This window comes from Pelodiscus sinensis, chromosome 2, assembly GCF_049634645.1.
Source record: "Pelodiscus sinensis isolate JC-2024 chromosome 2, ASM4963464v1, whole genome shotgun sequence".
In the NCBI taxonomy this organism is placed as follows: Eukaryota; Metazoa; Chordata; order Testudines; family Trionychidae; genus Pelodiscus; species Pelodiscus sinensis.
In genome coordinates this window covers 3344774-3364496 of record NC_134712.1, presented here as the reverse complement: position 1 = coordinate 3364496, position 19723 = coordinate 3344774, and the positions used below count along the sequence as shown (strand labels likewise).

At 51.5% G+C, this 19723-nt stretch overlaps 1 protein-coding gene across 4 annotated transcripts in view; it reads right to left on the bottom strand.

The window, feature by feature from the left end:
- Positions 1 to 1543: 1543 nt before the first annotated feature.
- The window catches only part of TOP1MT (DNA topoisomerase I mitochondrial), a 34184-nt gene continuing 16004 nt past the window's right edge, over positions 1544 to 19723 (bottom strand). For all 4 annotated transcript variants that reach the window (XM_014577846.3, XM_014577844.3, XM_006131679.3 and 1 more), the window contains exons 7-14: positions 18823 to 18966; positions 17494 to 17679; positions 15509 to 15577; positions 14072 to 14186; positions 12288 to 12415; positions 9081 to 9175; positions 5699 to 5848; positions 1544 to 3037 (exon numbers count right to left, since the gene is read on the bottom strand). In XM_014577846.3, the coding sequence (XP_014433332.3) occupies positions 2935 to 3037; positions 5699 to 5848; positions 9081 to 9175; positions 12288 to 12415; positions 14072 to 14186; positions 15509 to 15577; positions 17494 to 17679; positions 18823 to 18966 (990 nt within the window). In that variant the 3' untranslated portion in view covers positions 1544 to 2934. The remainder of the gene's footprint in view (positions 3038 to 5698; positions 5849 to 9080; positions 9176 to 12287; positions 12416 to 14071; positions 14187 to 15508; positions 15578 to 17493; positions 17680 to 18822; positions 18967 to 19723) is intronic.

Sequence of the window (19723 nt, the reverse complement as noted above, 5' to 3'; positions counted from 1 at the left end):
CTCGTGTTTAGGGCCCTACCAAAGTCAGTCATAGGCCTTTAAAAATCATCAATGTCACGGCTTGAGCTCTGTACATCTGGAATGTCCCAGGGTTGTATTTGTAGAGTCCTGGTCCAAAAAGGAGCTGTGGGGGATCACAAGGTTATGAGGAGGGGGGATTGGGGTACCGCTGCTGGCCGTGACGCTGACTTAAAGTGCAGCAGGGGAGGTTTAGATTGGACATTAGGAAAAAATTCCTAACTGTCAGGGTGGTCCAATATTGGAATAAATTGCCAAGGGAGGTGGTGGAATCTCCCTCTCTGGAGATATTTAAGAACAGGTTAGATAGACATCTGTCAGGGATGGTGTAGACGGAGCTTGATCCTGCCTTGAGGGCGGGGGGCTGGACTCGATGACCTCTCGAGGTCCCTTCCAGTCCTATTATTCTATGATTCTATGATTCACAGCTGGGCTATGTCTACACTGCAGGGTTTTATCAGAAAAAATAGCGCAAATTGCAAATCTTTTTCCAGTTATTCTTTTGGAAGAGGCTTTTCCGACATTCGACCCGTCTACACAGGGCCAAATGTCGGAAAACCTCCTCCTTCGGAAGAGCCCGTATTCCTCAGAAAATGAGGAACACGGGGTTTCCGAAAGAGCGCGTCTGCTCTCCTGAAAAAAATTTTGGAAGAGCAGCTGCATTCCCTGGACGCGGTAGAGTTTATCCGGGATACCCCCAGGATTCCCGGAAAAACTCCATGGTGGAGACATAGCCTTAGAGCCCAGCTCTGAAGCAGAAGCCACTGCCAGCAGTGCGGAAGGATAATACGGCAGTGTTTCCCAGACAGCGTTCCCGGGGTTCCGCAAAGTGGAAACGAAGGTTCCACGAGAAAATTCCATTCCAATAATATTTTATGATTTAAAAAAAATAATTAATATGATGTGATTTTTGTTTTTCCATATGTGCAATTAAACGAAATGTTGCTCTCAGGACCTTGTTTAGCATTTGTTTATTATCCTTACTTATTTGTGGTCTACTTTTTCAGCTCCATAGATTAGACTGTTATTAGGGATTCTGCAAAATTATTTCAAGTTTAAAAGGGTTCTGTGGCCAAATAAAACTGGGGAACACTGTGGTACGGTATTGTCACTCTTACTTCTGCACTGCTGCCTGTAGCGCTGGGCTCTCCGTCAGCAGTCACCGCTCTCCAGACAAGAAGGATAAAGACACGCACACACCTAGCATGTAACAGGTGCACCTCTAGTCACCCTCCAAGAGCCACTCAACTGAGGCAGGAACAATATATGTTTAGTCCAGACATCTTGATTTGGGAAGGTGGGGTTCAAGGCAGAGGAGAATGGTTAGAGTTAAGAATCCCGGAAAAGGTAAATGGAAAGATGATATTTACATGCAGATACGCTCATTTATATTAGTAAAAACAAGCATGGGCAACCCCTTCCTCGGTGCCCCAAAGACCAACTACCAATGTAGGTTTCTCCCAAAGCAGGGCTGGGGCCCTGTACCTGCTTTACCTGGATAAACAAGGCGAGAGGACAAATGTACCTCCAAATATTTCAGATTTTAATGAAACATTTCCAGCACCTAACGTCAAACAGAAACGAGAACTGAAATAAGTGAACACACGAGCAACGGGCTGAAAAGCCCCACGCAGAAAAGGAGCCCCCAACCACAATGCTGTAGTGAACTTTATCCACTGAAGGATAGAAGGGTTCCTCTGGGAGCCAATGTAACCTTTGGGGTGCAAAAATGTAAAGACAAAAGTATTTTAGGTGTCTTGCTTGCAAGACACGTAAAAAAACCCTTTGCACTTCATATCAAAAGTGATCAAAAGTCTTCATTATACTGTACTTTACCTACAGTATATCCCCATCCAGTTTGTGCTGGGTGCAGCAAGCGGTCACCAGGTCAGTGGAAAACACGGGCGTAGTCTGTGACGTTGTGTGCCACATATTGTCGCTGCTACTACAGAGCCATGACCTGTAGCCACGGACCTACTTAACTTTACTACCCCTACTCCCAACCTGTCACCTTTCCACCATGTGAAAGTGAACAGACGTGGCGATTTGCTTTGGTCGCTATCTGACGAGACCTGCGGCTTGACCCAAAGCCCACCAAAGTCGATGGAAAAACGTCTAGTGACTTCAGTGGGCTCTGGAGCAGGGCCACAAAAAAACGGTTCTTCTACACCACGGTCATCCAGAGTGGTTGCATTCAAGCGCTTTGCTCAAATGAACATGATGGTCACCGTGCAATTCCCCCATCCATTGTGTCACAACGCTAATTGCCGGCTGGCCTTTTCCATCATCGCTCCTTTTGTAAGTGGAAGGTTGATTCTGTAAGCGGAGCCACTGTAATTACGGGTGTGCATCTGACCCAGGTTCCCCTTCCAAAGAATCCAGCAAACGAAACATCCTGCAATTCTTACTCGTGCTCGGACAGGTTTAGAAATCTGGAGATTGCCCCTTCGCGCGGTCGATCCAGGTCTCCTGCCTCGCCCCTTCTGTCATGTTAGCGGCTCAGCTTTTCCAGTTGCTTGGTTCTGGCGGCATCATACCTTTGTGTGTTTTGTCTAGTGGACTCTCCGGCAGCATGCAAGGATTCAGAGAGGGAATAGAGATGGGATCAGGTAATTTAATCTCGTTTTATGCTGCACAATTCAGACTCGGACCTAACCTCCATCATGTCAGAACTGCATGAAGGCACAAAGTATTTGACAGCAGAGAGAAAGAACTGAAAGTTCATATTTACAGTCACTGGACTCCGGGTTGGTGCCCCTGGAAGTAGTACCCGTGTTTCCGACTGACGTTCCGGGTGTTCTTTTTATATCCAAAACAACATGACGTATGCGAACCATTTTCCCCGACAATCAAAACTTCGCCAGAGACCAGCAGAGCACGAGGATGTTTCCGCTTCTCGGGTGGCGAGTCCCGTTCTCAGAACTCGAAGTTTTCGTCGGCCATGTCAATCGCCCAGGCGAACTTCTCTCTCTGCGTCTTGTTGTAAATCTTCTCAATGGGCACACCAAACTTCTTACACCTGCGGGCAAGCACAGCACCGGTGTGGCACGTTAGCCGGCAGCTGCACCAGGTTAATGCTACCAGTTCTGCCAGTTCAATTCCCTGTCGGGGCAGGACTCTGACCTACGGGGCATCGGCGAATGCTTTCTGAGGGGTCTCTCTAGGCTCATGCAAACGCTCTGAGATAACCGAGGGACGGAGCCGCGGTTTGAGGGGTTGCCAGAGGATGTTCTGCTCACGCTCTTTGGAGCACTGGGCATTGGCCACTGTCGGCAGACAGGACCCTGGGCTAGGTCTGACCCCATCCGGACGTTCTTAAGACATGCATCTCTTCCCCCTTCCCAGCACTACTGGAGCACAAGGCTTTTCAGTTTTTTGTTATACACTGGAATGGCGGGATAGGACTGACCCGGCGAAGTGCTGGGAGGGAATGATATAAGGAGATTGTCTACAACAGCATAGAGCCAATTTGTGGCTGCTGGCAGCAAATATCTCCAAGAGTGGGGGATGACACACTAGCCGGGGAGGGCTCTGAGTTACTACAAAGGATTCCTTCCCAGGAGCCTAAATTAAATTCAATTTAAATGAATGGAGATTGCCTATCTCCTAGAACTGGAAGGGACCTTGAAAGGTCATTGAGTCCAATCCCCTGCCTTCTTAGCAGGACCAAGTACCATCCCTGATGAATTTTTGCCCCAAATCCCTAAACGGCCTCCGCAAGGATTGAACTCACAACCCTGGGTTTAGCAAGCCAATGCTCAAACCACTGAGCTATCCCTTCCCCTACTGGGTCTGGCCCACGTGCTCAGGGGCCCACTGATGGCTCTATTCGGGGTTGGGAAGGAATTTTTCCCAGCTCCGATTGGCAGGGACCCTGGGGAGAGGGGTTTGCCTTCCTCTGCTGTACAGGCCCACTTGCTGATTTGAACTCGTCTAAATTGCAGATTCTCTCTAACGTGGAGTCTTTGAGCCAGGCTTTGAGGAGGTCAGCAAACCCCGGTGCCAGCTCTGTCCACACGTCTACACAAGCGACCCCCTCACAGGGCCTACCCACATCAGCCACCACGTCAGAGGCTCATCCACCAGCACTTCCACTAATGAGATCTAGGCCACCACATGCCAGCAGCGCCCCTCTGCCACGGACATTGGCGTACACCAGTGTTTCTTAAACTTTTTAAAGCCGAGGAACACCAAACAATAATTTTTTTTTAAATGAGGAACACCGAGGATTTTTGGTTGAGAAAAAAAAAAGTCAGGGGGAAAAGGGTCAGGGCGGGAGGAAGTTATTGAGAAAAAAAGGTCACCCGCCCCTTCAAGGGCAGCCATTTTGAATTCTGCTGTTCTCCGCGGCGCACAGTTTAAGAAACACTAGCGTACGCTGTTCGGTTTGGCCAAAGGGACACAAATCAGACATCGGGAATGGCAACACACATGGACCGGGAGGGGAAGGTTTTATCCTGCCTGGACATCCAGGAATGGATTTGAAAGTAGCCTTCCTACTACAAAAGGATTTCAGATCCCGGTTACAAAGGGAGACAGCCCGACCTGGAATTCATTTGCAAATTCAACACTATCAACTTAGGACCGAATAAGGATTTCACCTGGTTAACGCATTACAAAGGCAATTTCCCCTCTCTGGATATTCACATCTCCACTCCAAATGCTGCGAATGACCCAGCTCCACTCTGACTGGGTTAGCTTCAGAAGCAACTCCTTCCTTATATCTCCCCCTGCTTCTGTCACTGCCACTCCAATCCAGCTGATGAAGTGGCTTTTACCCACCAAAGCTGATGGCCTAATAAACTTGTTGGTCTCTGAGGTGCCACAGGGCTCCTTGCTGTGTGTGGGGGTCTATTACAGGAGGGGTCTGTGGCCTGCAATGTGCAGGAAACCTGACTAGATGAACACGATGGTCCCTTCAGACCGTAAAGCCTACGAGACTCCGGCCAGGGTCTCAAAAGACTAGTTCAACCCCCAGCGCAGCCTGCTTCCCTGCCGGACTTTGGGCGCATCCCCTGCTAACTCAATGGTGCTCACACATTTGTCCTGCTGACGCCATTCACCCTGCAAACCTGAGTGCCACTCCCCGGTATACACCGAAAACACTTTTTCAAAGCAGGGTTTGAGGGGGAGCCCGACAGCTCGCAACACCCCCACACAGAAAAACTCGCGGCGAGGGTCCTCCGTACCCATCTGCAGAATACGCAGCTGCGTAGGGCACCTGGAAATCTGAGGCACCGCTGGGTCTTAATGCCTACCCACCTTCCTCTTCCTACCCCTGTTCTGTGGCGCTGCCTCCTCCGGAGAGGATCTAGAGAACTTAGAGCGACAAAGCCGGCCAGAGCTATTAGCAGAGACTGAACCTGCGAAAGAGCCATTCATGTGGTGATGGAGCCACGTAACAGGCATTTGCCAACCCCGGTTCTATCCGGTCAGTTTCTGAATTTACTGTGTCAGTCCACAGGACCGGAGTTTAAAATGTACTTTAAAAATATTTCGTGGGGGTATTGCTGAAAATTATAAAATCACAGCTCTAGAAAATCGTCATCCCCGGAGGCTCGAGGAGAGCGGGGGTTGGGCTGGTGGTGATTTCATTCTGCACGGGCAGCCGTGAGCGGCGTTTCCGGGCCAGGCCCACCTCGCGGCAAAGCAACGACCCCGCAGAGAGCCAGCGACCTACCAGGCCACGCTAATCCTGGGATCCAGATAGTTCAGCTTGGACGTGCCCAGAGCAATCTGCTTGTTCTCCTCCTTGTCCGTGGCTTGAACGTTCAGTTTCAGCAGCTGTTCTTCGAGCTTCTCCAGCAGCTTCTTCTTCTTCTCCACGGCGCTGGCGAGAGAGCAGGGACAAGTCAGGCAGGAGGTTAAACACGGGAAACAAAGCAGAGCGACACCCTGCAACGCTCGCCGTCCTATGCACGCCTCGGCAAACAAATCCTCCACACAACAGAGATGGAGCCTGCTGCTCTTACCAAATCAGGAGAAGGAGCCAACTTTCAGTCAGGCCACCGCTGGCCACAGGAGTCAACCCACCGCTGGCCACAGGAGTCATCCCTCCGCTGGCCACAGGAGTCATCCCTCCGCTGGCCACAGGAGTCATCCCTCCGCTGGCCACAGGAGTCATCCCTCCGCTGGCCACAGGAGTCAACCCACCGCTGGCCACAGGAGTCAACCCACCGCTGGCCACAGGAGTCAACCCACCGCTGGCCACAGGAGTCAACCCTCCACTGGCCACAGGAGTCAACCCTCCACTGGCCACAGGAGTCAACCCTCCACTGGCCACAGGAGTCAACCCACCGCTGGCCACAGGAGTCAACCCACCGTTGGCCACAGGAGTCAACCCACCGTTGGCCACAGGAGTCAACCCACCGCTGGCCACAGCTATGAGGACTGTGACCTAGAGGTTTTGTTTGACACAGCGGTGGGGAACCTTTTTTGGGTTTGGGGCAGAAAAACCAGTTGGGGGCCACACAAAAGCGAGAAAGAAAACAACCCTCCATATACACATTCCCCTCACACATCAGAGCCTAGGGGGCCCAAGGCTAGTAGATTTTGTGGCACCCTCTACATCCTGGGATGGGGCCAAAAACGAGGAGTTCAGTGTGTGGGAGGGGGACTGACAGGAAGCGGGCTTGGGGTGGAGGTCTGGGTGGGAGAGAGGGTGCAGGAGTTCTTTGAAGGGGTTAACAAACATGCAGATAAGGGGGATCCAGTAGATATAGTATACTTAGATTTTCAGAAAGCCTTTGACAAGGTCCCTCACCAAAGGCTCTTGTGTAAATTACATGGCCATGGGATAAGAGGGAAGGTCCTTTCTTGGGTTGAGAACTGGTTAAACGACAGGAAACAAAGGGTAGGAATAAATGGTAAATTTTCAGATTGGAGGGGTAACTAGTGGTGTCCCCCAAGGGTCAGTCCTAGGACCAATCCTTTTCAACTTATTCATAAATGATCTGGAGAAAGGGATAAGCAGTGAGGTAGTAAAGTTTGCAGATGATACCAAACTGTTTAGGATAGTCAAGACAGAAGCAGACTGTGAGGGACTCCAAGAAGATCTCAACAAACTGAGTGATTGGGCAACAAAATGGCAAATGAAATTGAATGTGGATAAGCGTAAAGTAATGCACATCGGGAAAAATAACCCCAACTATACGTACAGTATGATGGGGGCTAATTTGGCTACGACAAATCAGGAAAGAGATCTTGGAGTTATCGTGGACAGTTCTCTGAAAACTTCCACACAGTGTGCAGCGGCAGTCAAAAAGGCAAATAGGATGCTAGGAATTATTAAGAAAGGGATAGAAAATAAGACCCAGAATATCTTACTGCCCCTGTATAAAACTATGGTATGCCCACATCTTGAATACTGTGTACAGACATGGTCTCCTCAACTCAAAAAAGATATTTTGGCCTTGGAAAGGGTTCAGAAAAGGGCAACTAAAATGATTAGGGGTTTGGAACGGGTCCGATATGAGGAGAGGCTAAAGTGACTGGGACTTTTCAGTTTAGAAAAGAGGAGACTGAGGGGGATATGATAGAGGTCTATAAAATCATGAGTGGTGTGGAGAGGGCCGATAAAGAAAAGTTATTTATTAGTTCCCTAAAAAGAAGAACTAGAGGACACCAAATGAAATTAATGGGGAGCAGGTTTAAAACGAATATAAGAAAGTTCTTCTTCACACAGTGTGTAGTCAACCTGTGGAACTCCTTGCCAGAGGAGGCAGTGAAGGCTAGGACTATAATAGAGTTTAAAGAGAAGCTAGATAATTTCATGGAGGTTAGGTCCATAAAAGGCTATTAGCCAGGGGATAAAATGGTGTCCTTGGCCTCTGTTTGTCAGAGGCTGGAGAGATGGCAGGAGACAAATCGCTTGATCATTGCATTTGGTCCACCCTCTCTGGGGCACCTGGTGCTGGCCACTGTCGGCAGACAGGATACTGGGCTAGATGGACCTTTGGTCTGACCCAGTACGGCCGTTCTTATGTTATGGTCTTATGTTCCCGAGGAGCCCCCTCCCTGCCACTCCACACTGCTGCCTCTGAATCAGAGGCAGCAGCGTGGGGTGCCAGGCAGGAGCTGGTCCACGAGAGGAGCCAGTTTCAAATCCAGCTTCCCTCCCGGACGGGCTGCCTGTCGCCCCATGCTGCTGGCTCTGATACAGAGATGGCAGCAGCCCGTCCGGGGTGGGGGCTCGGCTCCTGGACTCAAGATGAGCAGGAACTGAGCCGGGCTGCCTGCCTGCCTGCCTCCTAACAACACTTGAAATGCAGAGCTACGGCAGGGGTAGGTCCCGGACCCGTCGCCAGCCTGGACTGAGCTGGGCTGGGCTGCTGGCCAACACGGCCTACTGCTTGTAAGGAAAAGCCTGACTAGTTCTTAGGCCCGAGCCTGCAAGATTGGACACTGGAAGGTTTCTTGATCGGGAATTGTCTCATAATAAAGGCCAATTTTAAACCCCGAGAGGTGCACACCCTTGCTAAAAAATTTACTGGTGGTGGTGGAGAAAGAGGGGGTGTCTACAGCATTAACGTATAAGTTTTGCTTATCGGTTAATCGACTACACTACCACATCCCTAGCCTAGCGTTAAGCTGCCATATGAAAAGTGAAGTCGATACAGCCCTGCTATATCTACATGAAAACGTCACTCCCGGCGATGGAACTCACCCGCCGCGCTGACTTCATAGCTCCGCCTCTGTGAGGCGTGGCGCTCAGGTCAATATCCTTAGACGGACGCAGTGTCTGCGCGGACACTGTGGTGCTTACATCGGCTGTTGCCGCCCGGGGCCGACAGCCGGAGCCCTGCTGCCTGGTGAGGGACTAGAGAGGGTGGCGAGGAGCCCCAGGCAGAGGGGCGCCGGCTGTGCGTGCCCCACACTGGCGGTGAAATCGGTGTACGTGCCCCTGGTGCGGACGCTCACCACGAACAGGAGCACAGCGTGAGCGCGAGGCAGTGGCTGTTCGTTGACATAAGCCCATTTAACTGTGTGGGGCAGACATGCCCCCAGTGCCACTTTGAGTCCCTCTGCTGAGAAAGACGGTGGAAAAAAAAAGAGACCCTCACGCTTTAGATTTCACGTCTTTTTTGGCTTTGAGATCTGCCTTGGCTCTCTTCAGCTCCACCTGCGCCTCCTCCAGCTGCTCCTTCTTGGCGTCGATCTGGGAAAAAGAACCCAAATTACCCAGAGCTTCCGTTCTCCCCAGAGAAGCCCCGACAGCGACCCAGCACCACCGGCTCGTCTCCATCACAGGCACAATTCAGTTTCCTTGTCAGCTCCCCCCTCGATTTCCTATCATCCTTCTCCAGCGCTTTGAGCACCCCACAGTCCTTTTGTGCGGGCCTGGTTTTAGCCAGGCCTCGTCCTCAGAAGATCATAGAATCACAGAGCACGGGAACTGGAAGGGACCTTGAGAGGTCATCAAGTCCAGGCCCCTGCCCTCATGGCAGGACCCAGCACTGTCTAGATCATCCCTGATAGATGTGTCTCACCTGCTCTTAAATATCTCCAGTGAAGGAGATTTCACAACCTCCCTGGGCAATTTATTCCAGTGTTTCACCACCCTGACAGTTAGGAAGTTTTTCCTAATGTCCAACCTAAACCTCCCTTGCTGCAGTTTAAGCCCCTTGCTACTTGTTCTATCCTCAGAGGCCAAGGAGAACAATTTTTCCTCCTCCTCCTTGGAAAACCCTTTTAGATACTTGAAAAACACCATCCTGTCCCCTCAGTCTTCTCTTTTCCAAACTAGGGGGCTGTGTCTACACTGGCCACATATTCCGGAAAATCAGCTGCTTTTCCGGAATAACTTGCCAGCTGTCTACACTGGCCCCTTGAATTTCCGGAAAAGCACTGACGATCTACTGTAAAATCATCAGTGTTTTTCCGGAAAAACTATGCTGATCCTGTTCGGGCAAAAGTCCTTTTCCGGAAAACTGTTCCAGAAAAGGGCCAGTGTAGATAGCATGGATTTCTTTTCCGCAAAAAAGCCCCGATCGCGAAAATGACGATCGGGGCTTTTTTGCGGAAAAGCGCATCTACATTGGCACAGATGCTTTTCCAGAAAAAGTGCTTTTCCGGAAAAGCATCCTGCCAATGTAGACGCGCTTTTTCCGGAAATACTTATCACGGAAAACTGTTCCATTTTAAGCATTTCCGGAAAAGGGTGCCAGTGTAGACGTAGCCGGGGAGGGATAGTTTTTCCAACGGAGGGAGGGATAGCTCAGGGTATGTCTACATTACCACCCTAGTTCGAACGAGGGTGGTAATGTAGGCAACCGGAGTTGCAAATGAAGCCCGGGATTTGAATTTCCCGGGCTTCATTTGCATCTTGCCGGGCGCCGCCATTTTTAAATGTCCGCTAGTGCGGACTCCGTGCTGCGCGGCTACATGCGGCACGGACTAGGTAGTTGGGACTAGGTTTCCTATTCCGAACTACCGTTACTCCTCGTTTGAAATCTGTTTTTTCAAAAGAGTGTGTCCAGACTGCATGGACGCACTCTGGAAAGAAAGCTCTGATTGCTATTCACAGAATAGCCACCTGGGCTTTTTTCAACTGCCTCCTCTTTCGAAAAATGCCCCTGTTCTGCCTCCACGCACGCCTTTTTTCAAAAGAGCTCTTTCGAAAAAGGCGTTCTTCCTCATCATTTGAGATTGACCAATGTTGAACCCCTCCCTCCCCCCGCATTCTCTCGATTTAATTTCGAAAGAACGCAATTGCAGTGTGGATGCCGGTGACGTTTTTTCAAAAAAAAGGGCAGTTTTTTCTAAAAAACCCAATCTAGTCTAGACAGACCCTAAACAAGCCCAGTTCTTTCAGTCTTCCCTCATAACAATCAGTTCCATACATACAAGATGGGAAGCGACTGTCTAGGAAGGAGCATGGCGGAAAGGGATCTAGGGGTCATAGTGGACCACAAGTTGAATATGAGTCAACAGTGTGATGCTGTTGCAAAAAAAGCAAATATGATTCTAGGTTGTATCAACAGGTGTGTTGTAAGCAAAACTCGTGAAGTCATTCTGCCGCTCTACTCTGCACTAGTTAGGCCTCAGCTGGAGTACTGTGTCCAGTTCTGGGCGCCACATTTCAAGAAAGATGTGGAGAAATTGGAAAGGGTACAGAGAAGAGCGACAAGAATGATGAAAGGTTTAGAGAACATGACCTATGAAGCCAGGCTTCATGAACTGGGCTTGTTTAGTTTGGAAAAAAGAAGATTAAGGGGGAACATGATAGCGGTTTTCAAATATCTAAAAGGGTGTCACAAGGAGGAAGGAGAAAATTTGTTCCTCTTGGTTTCTGAGGACAGGACAAGGAGTAATGGGCTTAAAGTGCAGCAGGGGAGGTGTAGATTGGACATTAGGAAAAAATTCCTAACTGTCAGGGTGGTCAAATATTGGAATAAATTGCCAAGGGAGGTGGTGGAATCTCCCTCTCTGGAGATATTTAAGAACAGGTTAGATAGACATCTGTCAGGGATGGTGTAGACGGAGCTTGGTCCTGCCTTGAGGGCGGGGGGCTGGACTCGATGACCTCTCGAGGTCCCTTCCAGTCCTATTATTCTATGATTCTATGATAGCTCATGTGTTCTAGAACTTGCATCATTCTTGTTGCTCTTCTTTGGACCTTCTCCTATTTCTCCACAGCTTTCCTGAAATGCGGTGCCCAGAACTGGACACAGTACTCCAGCTGAGGCCGAATCAGCACAGAGCAGAGCGGAAGAATGACTTCTCCTGTCTTGCTCATAAAGATGGGCAGAGCTGCTCTCAGAAAGTATCCTACCTGCTCAGAGAGCTCACGACTCCAGCTGTGGCCTTAGCAGGAGCTGTGGGCTCTAGTGCACCTCACTCCCTCCTGGTCTCTGTGTGTGACACAGTCTAGTTCACTCTCCCGAAGGCTGTGATACCTTGGTCTAATTCTGGTTGGGGAGTTTGGGGTGTGTGCCGGGCAGTGTTCCCTGTGAGCTGGGTGCTTGTGCACCCATCAGGAGAAATTCAAATGCCACCTGGCTGATGAGCACAGCACCCACAGCTAAGTTTGCGTTTCTCCAGGTGGTGCACATTCAAAATGTCCCAGTGCATATAACAAAATTTATTCCGCACATGAATGGAGACAATTAGAGGGCACATTGGTGCCAGGTGCTGCTGCTGGCACCAACGTGAGGTCGGACTGGGTGATCTAGTGAGTCCTTCCATCCTTAAACTCTAGAGTTCCATAACTGGGTCCAGCACCCTCCCATTAGGAGCCCTGGCCTTCCACTGCACGATTCCGCCGTTACCTTGGCCTGCAGGTTTTGCATCGACTTCTCAAAGGTCTTGGGCGTGGCTCTCTGGTGGTTACACAGAATGGCCACCGCTCGGTTGGCTCGGTTGTAGGACAGCAGTTTTGCTGCGACGTTGTCGTCAGCTGGAAAAGCAAAACGTGACTGTCAAGCCCCCGGGACAGGAAACGGAAGGAGGGCAAAGCTCACAGGCCGTCAAGTTCGGAAACAAATGATCAGATTGACAGGACACACCAGCTGAGCCTTTTCATTGACAGTTAAGATTTACGGGCGTGGGGTGTTTATTCTACTGTCAAGGGGTCGGCTCTGGTGGCTACAGTCTCACGTCCACCAGAGATATGTCGGCTTGTTCCAGATCTAGAGCTCCTAGGAACACATGAAGTCACAGGCCCGTAGCACAGACACTCAGGAGAACAAAGCCCACAATCTTTCCTCCATTTCATTCACGTTGCCTCTACAATTATGACGGTCACAGAATATCCTGCTCCGAAATACACCCAGGCCTCACCCGTAACTGCAGGCAACCCACCACCTACACACGGATCAAGCGTATGCCTCCATCCTCCTACAACTGAACTTAATTGAACATACTATGACGGGCTACAACAGGGGTGGGGAAGCTACGGCCTGGGGGCTGAATGCAACCTCTGGCTTGCCTGGATCCAGCCCCCAAGGCTTAGGGCTCCTCATAGCATTGGGGCGCCTGTGCTAGCACTCGACTCCTCGTCACCCTGCTGTGGGGCTGGAGCCCACATCATCTACTAGGCTGGGCCCCCGAGGCTCTGGTGTGGGAGGGGAATGTGGGGAGTATCTTTCTGCTTCTCAGTCGGGGGGGGGGGGTTCTTTATGTTTTGGGGGTTTTTTGCTTCTCGCTTATGTGTGCCCTCCCCCCCCCACCTGATTTTTCTGTGGGTCAGCAGCCCCCGACCCAAAAAAGCTCCTCGACCCCGGGCTATGATTAATTAACATGTCGTATTAGAACGTTGCATAATAAACAAACTATAAACTAAAAAATTAGCTACGCGCCCTTCTGTGTGTTTCATCATTGCCTCTGCTAATGATCAGAGGCAGGAAGAAGGAAAGAGGGTTTTGGGGGGTCATAGGGCTTGCCCAATATCTTGCTTCCAGAGACAGCGAACAATTCATGCCTCATAGAAAGGCCAACTGATATGCCCAAGATAATGCTGCCAACTCACCGGGAAAGAAAAGTACAACCTCTTCCCTTCCCTGACTACAGCAATTCCTTGCTTAACACGTGCCTGCTTAACATGTTTTCGCGATAGCAAGGCATCTGGCCAGAGGGGGTCGCCGGGGAACGGTGCGGCAAACGTCAAACCTTTGCTGCCAGCGACCGGCCAGCTGGGAAAACCCAGCTGCCGGCTGCCAGCCCCCTCCCGTCCTCCCCTTCCCTACCCTTCCCCAGAGCCAAACATCTCCCCTGCCTGCTATAACTCAGTCCCCTTTCTCCCTCATCTTTATGTCCTGGTCCCAGCTGCTAACAGTGCAGGCTGGAGCCGCGAGCGCAAACGCAACCCTCACCTTTTCCATTATTTTCAATGGGAAAACTGACCCCGCATAACACGTTTTCACTTAGCACGATCATTTTCTGAACTGTATCTACTGTGTTAAATGAGGAATTACTGTATTCTTACCCTCATCGGCGACTCGACAACTCATCCTAACGGGCATTAACTGCAGGTGTCAATGGGCACGTGGCATTCGGTGCCACCTCCTCCAGTGGCATGGAGTTCCACAAGTTACCCAAAGGCGCGCTCTCTTACCGTTCGTGAGCGCTTTCAGCTGCTCCTGCAGGGTGATGGACGCGTTGTAGGTTCGGAACACCTTGGCTGACAGCCCGTCCATCAAATCCTGGAGGTGCTTGTTCAACACTGTCGTCTGGAAAAAAAAAAGACAAGACCGAGGGGGAAATAGTAAAACGCGGGGAAGTAAAGCGCTCGGTTTTCTATTCCCGTTTGTAAGCCAGCCGACTGTAGGCGCCGGAAGCGACAGGAGCACATAGATCCCTTGTAACATTGCACATCAGCTGTGAAATTGGAGGATGTGGCTCCCAGCTAAAGGCCCCTGGCATAGCTCCATGGATGTGCCCTGGCTCCCACCTGACTCAATGTCTCCTAGAATTTACACTGCTGGTCCACATGGGATCACAGTCCCACCAAAAGCAGCAGATACTACACCGCAAGGCCATGGGTGTTTGTGCTTGGAGGGTCATCGACTGTAGCAGGCCCCAAGATCTTTGTGCTCGGGTTACTTAGCTAGGCCTCCTTGCTCTTACAGATAAGGACCCTCCCACAGAAGCATCAGGCGTTTGTATTTTTTGGAGGGGAGGGGAGGGCGTGCCTGAGTACAAACGCTGAGGCAGCGTGGGAGAGAGAAGCGTGCAGGCCCTTGAAGCGCGCCCAGAACTGGAAACAATTTGTGTATTTGCGGGCGGAGGGGGCTAACGCAACTCAGGAGGAGGTCAAATTCCAGGAGAGAAACCACAGAAGGCCCCAGGCGGCCGGCCCAGCCCTATTGGAGAGCTGTTTAGGCCTCTTGCATGTGAGAGGTGACACCGCCAAGCCCTCGCTTCTGAAGCAGCCTTGCTCCGCCTCGCTTCTGAAGGGTGGCGTGGGCTACCCCCACGGACACTGGCGGAGGTAGCAGAACCTGGCTTTTCTAACAACATGGCTGCCCTCAGGAGGCGGCTACTTGCCCTACGGGTGAGGGAAAGGGTTAGCCCGGTCTAAAAACGGCCTCTAGGCTGCCCTCCGCACCCTTTGCACCCCTGGACCGTTTGGGGCTCTTCTAAGCCGCTGCAGGAAGCTTTGCCATGGGTCAGCTGTCGGGTCTGGAGAGCCCAGCGGCTGAGGGAATGCTCACGCCGCAGCAAGGTGCTGAGGGACACGGTAGCTGATCACGGGAGAGGACGGGCTTAAAAATCAGAGTCACAAGTACAACGAGATCAGTGGCCTCATCCGACTGACTTCCTGATGCACACACTGTACTGCTGTGGCCACTGCGGGCCCCGGGGCCAGGCGAGTGTGTGGGGGGAGGCGGCTCCGTGCCCCCAGAAGGGGCAGTGCCTTGGGCAGCCAGCTCTCAAAGAATGGAACTGAGCGAAGTGGGGTCCTGCCGGCAAAGACTGTTCGCATGATGCGCCCAGCTCTGGGGAGCACTACCGGCCCCTGGGTTTCCAGAACAAGAGGAATCCAGCTCACGTTCAGCCGGTCAAAGAGGTCGTCCCCGGGGTCCTTGTTCTCCATGAATAACTGCAAGTTCTTGAACACCTGCAACGACAGGACGGATGACACCCCCGGCAGACGTGCTGGGGGAACGCTCGCGGAGGCCACTCCTTGCTGGACCCTTCATGGAAGAACCCCACAGCAAGGTTCGCTAAGCCTCCGCGTAGACCCCACCGCCTTCCAGCTGACGGCCGGGGGCTCCTGGATTTAACACCCACGGTGGCCCCCATCCCCTGGAGACTCTGGGCGCCCTTCTCTGCAGCCATGACAGGAACGTAAAACATTTCTTATAGGGGCTGTCCTATAGCAACCCAGGTGCCTGCCAGCTCTTTAAATGCCCCCCGCTGGCTTCTGCCGCAGCTCAGCCGGCTCTTGCCGGAGCTGCGCCCCCGGGCGCCCCCCGCGTCCTTTCACCTCCGTGTCTCTGCCTCAAGACAACCCCCTCGCGAGCTGCCTGGCTGCTTTGAGGTGTCGCACGCGACGGTACAGACCGGCGAAAGGGAAACGGTGCGCCCATCCCTGCCCACTGGCGGAGCGAGCTATAAACCCCAGGTGCCATCACCAGACCCCGGTGCATGTGAATCCGTTGCTAATGAAGGCCGAAGCGAATGAGGACAGAAAAAGTACCCCCCTAAATACACAGAAGCCAGTCGCCTGCGGCCCAGGGCGTTTTATTTCCTCTAATTTGGGGGGAGGGATGGCTCAGTGGTTTGAGCACTGGCCTGCTAAACCCAGGGTTGGGAGTTCAATCCTCAATGGGGTCATTTAGGGATTTGGGGCAAATCTGTCAGGGATGGTGCTTGGTCCAGGCATGGGGCGGGACTCGACGACCTCTCAAGGTCCCTTCCAGCTCTGTGAGATGGAATATCTCCTTAATGCTGTAATTCGGGATTGGAAACGTATATTTGAGCGTTTCCCACCAACATACCAGCGCAAAGCCAGGACTTTGGGTGGCCTGAAGAAACTAACCTCTGCAGGCCTGTGGTACAAAGAACCCCGGTGACCTGACAGTGGCGGGAAGGGGGCGGGGAAAGGTGCGGATCCTGAAAACGAACCCTCTCAGCTCGGATACAGAAGAGCTGGGGTCCATTTTCCCAGGAGACAAGCCGGACCAGCAGGCGTGAATCTCAAATCGGCAGATCTGGTGGATCAAGCGGATCCGGCCCTGGCTGGCGGCGCTGCGGTAGGTCATCAGACCCGCATCGACATTTCGACATTTCATTTTGATCTCCTCGAGGAAGCGAGACCTAAGCCCCGAAGCCGGGGAAAGCCCATTGGCTTTGCTCCGCACCCAAGCCGGAAGTCTTAGCTTCCAACGAGAGGAATCGATTTGAATTCTTTGAAGGGGTCAACAAGCACATGGACAAGGGAGCGGCAGTGGTAGAGTGCGCTTAGACTTTCAGAAAGCCTTTGACAAGCTCCCTCACCAAAGGCTGTTAAGCAAAGGAAGGAGTCCTGGGAGAAGAGGGAAGGTCGTCTTGTGGGTTGGTAACTGGTTAAAAGACCCCAGCTGCTCTGCACCACCCCTTGGTTATTATATCGTTTAACCGGTTAACCTTTTTAACGGATAGTTACATCCCTGATGCCCTGGTCTGGACACTCCCTCTGCGGCCCCTGGCATTGGGCTACATGGATCTTGGCTCTGACCCCACACAGCTGTTCTTAGGCTCTTATAAGAAGGGTGGCCAAATGGTTTTAGGGTGCTAGCTTGGGGGTTGGGAGAACTGGGTTCATGTCTTTGCATTGACACTGCCTCCCTGGGCAGCCATGGGGGAGTCACTTAGTCCCACTGTGCCTCAGTTTCCCTATCTATACAATGGAGATCACAGCCCTGTCCTACCCCACGTGGGACTTGTGAGGCGCCTGGATACCAGGGCAATGGGAGCTGGAGAGAGAGAGAGAGCACATCGACTACCTATTTCTGGGAGCACAGGTGAGTCCCAGTTCCTAGCGCAGCTCACCGGTTTCTCCACAGGCACTTTGTTGTAATACCGGATCGAGTCTTTCCCCAGGAAGTCAAACTCCACAACGTGCTCCTGCCCGTCCAGCTCGGAGTGCAGCTTGATGTGCTCTACGCGCAGGGAGCAGCAACCCACCGTGTCCGCCGTCTCCCCTTCCTCCTTCTCGTTCCCCGCTCTCAGGGCCAGCTGGGGAGAGGGGACAGAGGAGAGCAGGCCAGATTCAAAACCCCCTAATCTTCCCATCTGCGCCCCCTTCCACAAACTAGCGCAAAGAGGCTACAATGCTGTGAGAAACGCACTGAACGTGTCTTCCCACGCAGCACGGCCCCGAGCCCCAGCGACTCCGCAGGGCCCGCGAGCATCTGGAGTTGCTTTGCTACATCATTTGTCCTTACGTTACTGACTGCCCTTCGAAAAGCTGTGCAGAAGTACCCTGGCAGGAAAGCACCGGGCTTTTCCCCTCGCGAGAGCCCTGCACAGATACAAAACACGTATCCGCCTCTGTAGCTGCAAAAATCAGCCGCGGATCTCTGCCTCGTATCCACGGACCATAGAATCCAAGGGCTGGAAGAAACTTCAGGAGTCGTTGAGTCCAACCCCCTGCCCAAAGTAGGACCAACCCCAACTCCATCATCCCAGCCAGGGCTCTGTCAAGCCGGGACTTAAACACCTCTAGGGATGGAGATTCCACCCCTCCCTAGGGAACCCATCCCAGCGCTTCCCCACCCTCCTAGGGAAATAGTTTTTCCTAATATCCAACCTAGACCTCCCCCACTGCAACTTGAGACCATTGCTCCTTGTTCTACCATCTGTCATCCCTGAGAACAGCCTCTCTCCATCCTCTTTGGAACCCCCTTCAGGTAGTTGAAGGCTGCTACCAAATCCCCCCTCACTCTTCTCTTTTGTGGACTAAAGAAGCCCAAATCCCTCAGTTTCTCCTCGTAGGTCATGTGTTCCAGCCCCCTCATCATTTTGGTTGCCCTCTGCTGGTCTCATTCCAATGTCTCCACATCCTTTCTGTAACGGGCGATACAGAGACCCACGGATATAAAGCAGCCACAAATTTGCAGGGTTCTAGATACAAAATTTGTATCTGCATCCTCTAAAATAAGCCACGTCTATCCGCACCCACGGTTGCAGATATAAAGCAGATATCCACAGATTTGCAGGGCTCTACGCATCACAATCCACTCCCAAGTTCTCTGTGACCGCAAGTGGCTTCCTCTACAGGCTAACCACAACGCACAGCTACCGGCAAGCGTCACGGTCGCTCTGATGAAGTCATGTCCCAAACAAAGCACCAAGCCCAACGAGAGAAGCAGCCAGCACCTTGTCAATGAAGTAAAGGGCCACGGATCTTTGCCGCTTCTTCATCTCTCTGGATTTCCAGTCTGCGCGGTATTGAGAACGGATCTTGTCCACCACTCCTTTCAAACGCCTGGCGACTTCATATTTCTGCCAGTCCTTCTCCCCCTGGAAGGCAAAAAGGATGTTTCCAAATTCTCTGAACAGCACCCCTCTGCCATCCCGAACTCGGTCACGGGCAACGCACAGAGCTAGGCAAGCTACGGCTTTCTCCGCCTGCCCAATATTTCCAGAAATCCAAAACATTTCCCATCCCCGGGTTGGAATACAAGTCGACATCTCACATTTTTCACAAATTGAACGTCTCGAAAAATAATTGATTCCAGTCCATGAAAACATTGCATTTCAATCCTTTCACACCATCCGGCTTGGATTTTGATCAGTGTTTCCCAATTACAATGAGCTTCCAGTTCGAAACGAAAAGTTATTTTGAGCTGGAAAACACGATTCTCAAAATTCAACAAGATTCTCATTTCAACAATTTCAACCCTTTAAAAAAATGTGCAAAGAAAAAAAAAATCAACCAAAGCAGGCATTTTCCCATACAAATTTTTTTGATTTTGACACACCAGCATTTTCCTACCAAAAATTTTGCCAAATAATTCCTAGCTTGATCCAGGAATAAAATCCTTTACAAAGGAACTCCCTGATTCCAGATTGGAACTGCTTCGATGACATTCTCTTATTAAGAACACTCTTTGGGTTCTAAATATTGTTCAGATTTGGGGGTTTGTTTTGGTTTTTTAATCATTTCTCTAAGGTCACTAAAGCTAAACCGGAATAACTACAGCCGGTCCCCGAGTTGCGAATGGTCGACTTACAACCCTTTGCAGTTACGACCAAACCTGTTGTAAATGGCGGACAC